Here is a 3,666-nt window from a genome sequence, read left to right as displayed (position 1 = left end):
GAGGTTGGGGGTCCCCCAGCTCCGAGGGGGGGGGCTCAGCCCGGGGTTTTTGGTTCTCGCTGCTGCCCCGGCCCTGCCCGATCCCTTCTCCTGGTGGGATCCCATCCCAGAGGGGCCCCCGCTCCAGAGCCCCCAGCCACAGGACTGGGAGTCCCTAACTGGGAATGGAACCCGCCCCTGGAATCTGCCTGGATCCCGGCAAACTGCCCCCGGGATCATCCCGGGGGAAAAGGGGGTGTGTTGGGGGCGTCGGACCCAAACTCGAGGGTCCTGGGGAGCTCCGGCTGCTCCCTGCGGGAACGGGAGCACCGGGAGAGCACGGAGACCCCGCCGAGCCCCGGGAATGCTGGGGGGAGCGAGGGGGGGCCGGACCTGGGGTCCCCCGGGGGGGGTCCTGCCGGACCTGGGGTCCCCCGGGGGGGTCCTGCCCTGCAGCAGATTCCGGCCTGTGCCGAGGAAGAGCAGGAGGAGGAGATCCCAGGAACAGGATGGATCCGTCCTTCACTCTTGGGGAGGACGTGGACCCCCAACACCCCCCCGTGGGGTCGGGGGGCTCTGAACCCCACGAGGGGGGAGCTGGGAAGGCGCCGGGGCAGCCTGGGGGGGGTCCCCACATCCCACTCCGGGGGTTTCCCGGACAAAGCTCGGGATGCAGCGGCTCCCGCCGGGCTGGGGGGGGTCAGGCTGGGCACTGGGGGGGTCCCGTGGGGGTTTAGCACCTAATTTGAGGTTTCCTTTGCCCGGGAATGGGGACGGGCAATGCCGGGCTCGCACCAAGGAATGGGCTCGGAGAGGAGCCGATGGGGCAGGACGGGGGGGAACAGTCTCAAAGGTTCAGATGAGACTTTCTTTGGGTAAAAAAACCGAGAGAGTTACAAAAAGGGAAACTCAAAAGCTTAATAAATAACGGAAGGAGGCTCGGGAGGTGGGGGGAAAGCACAAAAAAGTCCGTTAATATTCAATATTTAAATAACTCCGTTTATAAAAAGGCAGATTAAGGGCTCCCCCTTGGCGGGGCCGGTTGGTTCGTGGTTTGTTTTTGTTTGTTTTTTTTTTTTTAATTATTGAAAAAAATTTTTTTTTAAATACTTTTTGTAGCCAAAGTCAGTGCAAAGGAGTATAAAAGAAAAAACCAACAGTTCCATGCCCTAGGGATGGAGGGGCTGCGCTAGAGACAGGGGGAGAACTGAGGAGGGGGGTGGGCTGGGCTGGGCTGGGGGGGCCCGGAGGGGGTTCAGCCGATTTTGTGCTCGCCCCGCACGATGTGGGAGGAGAACTCGTACCGGTCCTGGCTGTGGTAGCCACAGATGTTGCACTCGAAAGGGTCTCTGAAGCCGTGGCAGCCCATGTGGATGGTGAACATGACGTGGTCCAGGAAGAGGATCCGGCAGTGCTCGCACTTGAAGGCCCGGAGCTGCTCCCCGTCCTCGTTGAGCACCCGCAGGGATTCTTTGGCGGAGCTGGGGGTGCACCGGGCGCCCGGGGGTCCCTCCGGCCCCTTGGGCTCCTCTTTGGCGTAGGCGGGGCTGTGCCGGCTGCTCCCCGGCGCCAGCTGCGAGCTCCGCTCCTCGTGGATGCTCTCCGTGTCCGTGGAGTCCTGGCAGCCGTTGGAGGGAGACCCGCTGGGCTCCCGGGCCCGGAACACCACCGACACCCCGTCGGGCACCTCGTCGTGGCCCTCGGCGGCCTCGCGGCCCCCCGGCAGCTCCAGCCGCGCCGGCAGCGCCTGGATCTGGGTGTAGACGGAGCTGATGACGGGGGTGACCTCGGAGATGCAGTTTGTGGGGGGCAGGCGCAGCGAGCGCAGGTGCTCCCCCCCCAGCAGGGACAGGGGGCCGCCGTAGGAGGCGTCCAGGGGGTGGTGGGCCGAGACCACCTCCACGTCCTTCTCGAAGCTGGAGTTCACGTCGAAGGGCAGCTCGGAGAGGGCGAAGCGCATCTGCTTCTCCCCTGCGGGAGGAGAGCGGCGTTGGGACGGGCGGGGTTGGGGTTGGGATAACCCCATTATCAGAGAGCAGCGTTGGAACGGGTGGGTTTGGATTTGGGATAACCCCATTATCAGAGAACAGTGTTGGAAAGGGCAGGTTTGGGGTTGGGATAACCCCCATATCAGAGAGCAGTGTTGGAACAGGTGCATTTGGATTTGGGATACCACCCACCCCCCCATATTAGAGAGTGGTGTTGGACAGGCAGGTTTGGGGTTGGAATGACCACCCACACCCCCTCATGTCCCTTCTCCTCCCAGCACCGTGTCCAACACCGACCCCATCCCAGAGCAGAGGCCGGAGCGAACCCCAGCCCAGCCCAAGGAGGGGGTCTCAGCTCCCGGGGGGTCCCGGCAGCGCCGGTGTCTCCCTGTTCCCCCTGAGGGCACATCCCCTTACCCACGAATTTCTGCGGCGTGGAGCGTTTCCGTTTGGTGAAGCTGTTGGCCAGGCGGTCGATGAAGGTCGGCCGCTCGGCCGAGGGGTGCAGCAGGGAGTCGGGCACCATCTCCAGGTCCCGCATCTCCTCACCTGGAGGGAGAAGGGAGGGGCCGGGTCAGCGGGCACGGCGGGACAGGGGACGGGCTCGCTGCCACCCGGGTGCGCCGCTCCTGCCCTCTGCCAGCTGGGACGGACCTACGGACCGGCTGCCGGACCCCCCGCTTACCCCGTCGGTGGTCGGGCGCAGGGGAGCGCCGGCAGCCGGTCCGCATCCCTCCTCCGTCCGGCCGGGCCCGCTCCTGCCGCCTTGGGAAGAGGAGCTGCTTCAACGGATCGAAGTGCCCTCGAGTTCTCACCCCCGGCGGGGCAGGCGAGGCCGGGGCAGCTCCCACATTCCCGGGGGACCCCGGCCCTGAGCACGGGGAACCTCCCTGTGTCTCCCTGTCCGAGCCCAGGAGGGTGAGGAGCCGGCGAGGCCCCGTTCCTGGCTCTCTGCCAGGGAATTCTGCCCTCCCTGCAGCTCCCGAGGAGCTCCCGAGCCACACTTTGTGCCCGCCGGGACACGGGCCCCAGGGGTGAACCCCAGCTCGGGGCACCACAGCTCGGGGAAAACGCTCCTGGTAGTTCTTGCGCTGGAAATAGGGGCTGGGGAGCGTTTGGGTTCGGGGCTTTGGGGTCCAGAGGAACCCGGGAGGAGCCCGGGAGGTCACTCTGCACTGGCAGGTTCGTGGCATCGCCCAGCACAGGCTCATCGCACCTCCTGCCCCAGACCCGGGGCACGGAGCCCACCGGGGGCACTTCCCCCCCCCCGCAGCACCCCCTTTTTTGGGGGAAACATCTCCCCAGAACTCAACCCCGTCCCCAAAACTCAACCCCACCATCCGGGGGCCGGGGAGTGACCCCGCGCTCCCATTTCCCACCCCGCCGGGAGCCGCCTCCCGGCCTTCCCCGGACCCGGGGGGGCATCGGGGCTCCGGGACCCCCCCCGGCACCGACCTTGCTGCCCGGGCAGCGCCTGCGGCTCGGGGTTGAGGCTCTGGAGGTAACTGTGGCAGCGCTCCTTGTGCTCCTCCAACGTGCTCTGCTGCTTGTAGCTCCGGCCGCAGTAGTTGCACTTGTAGGGTTTGCCGACGGTGGGGGAGGAGACTGGAAAGGGAAAAGCAGAGCCCGGATGTGAGAACGGGGATGGATCCTCGCTGGAGGGACCGGGGAGGGGCTGGACGCGACTCGCGGGGGGGGG

At 66.2% G+C, this 3,666-nt stretch overlaps 1 protein-coding gene across 2 annotated transcripts in view; it reads right to left on the bottom strand.

Moving 5' to 3' along the window:
- Nucleotides 1-1,151: 1,151 nt before the first annotated feature.
- IKZF4 (IKAROS family zinc finger 4) overlaps nt 1,152-3,666 on the bottom strand; it is a 20,091-nt gene continuing 17,576 nt past the window's right edge. For both annotated transcript variants that reach the window (XM_027703526.1, XM_027703525.1), the window contains 3 exons: nt 3,423-3,572; nt 2,385-2,516; nt 1,152-1,950 (listed from right to left, as the gene is read on the bottom strand). In XM_027703526.1, the coding sequence (XP_027559327.1) occupies nt 1,235-1,950; nt 2,385-2,516; nt 3,423-3,572 (998 nt within the window). In that variant the 3' untranslated portion in view covers nt 1,152-1,234. The remainder of the gene's footprint in view (nt 1,951-2,384; nt 2,517-3,422; nt 3,573-3,666) is intronic.

The sequence above is a fragment of the Neopelma chrysocephalum genome, unplaced genomic scaffold, assembly GCF_003984885.1.
Source record: "Neopelma chrysocephalum unplaced genomic scaffold, ASM398488v2 Primary Assembly neopelma1_233, whole genome shotgun sequence".
Classification (NCBI taxonomy): Eukaryota; Metazoa; Chordata; class Aves; order Passeriformes; family Pipridae; genus Neopelma; species Neopelma chrysocephalum.
This window is presented reverse-complemented; position numbering and strand designations above follow the sequence as displayed.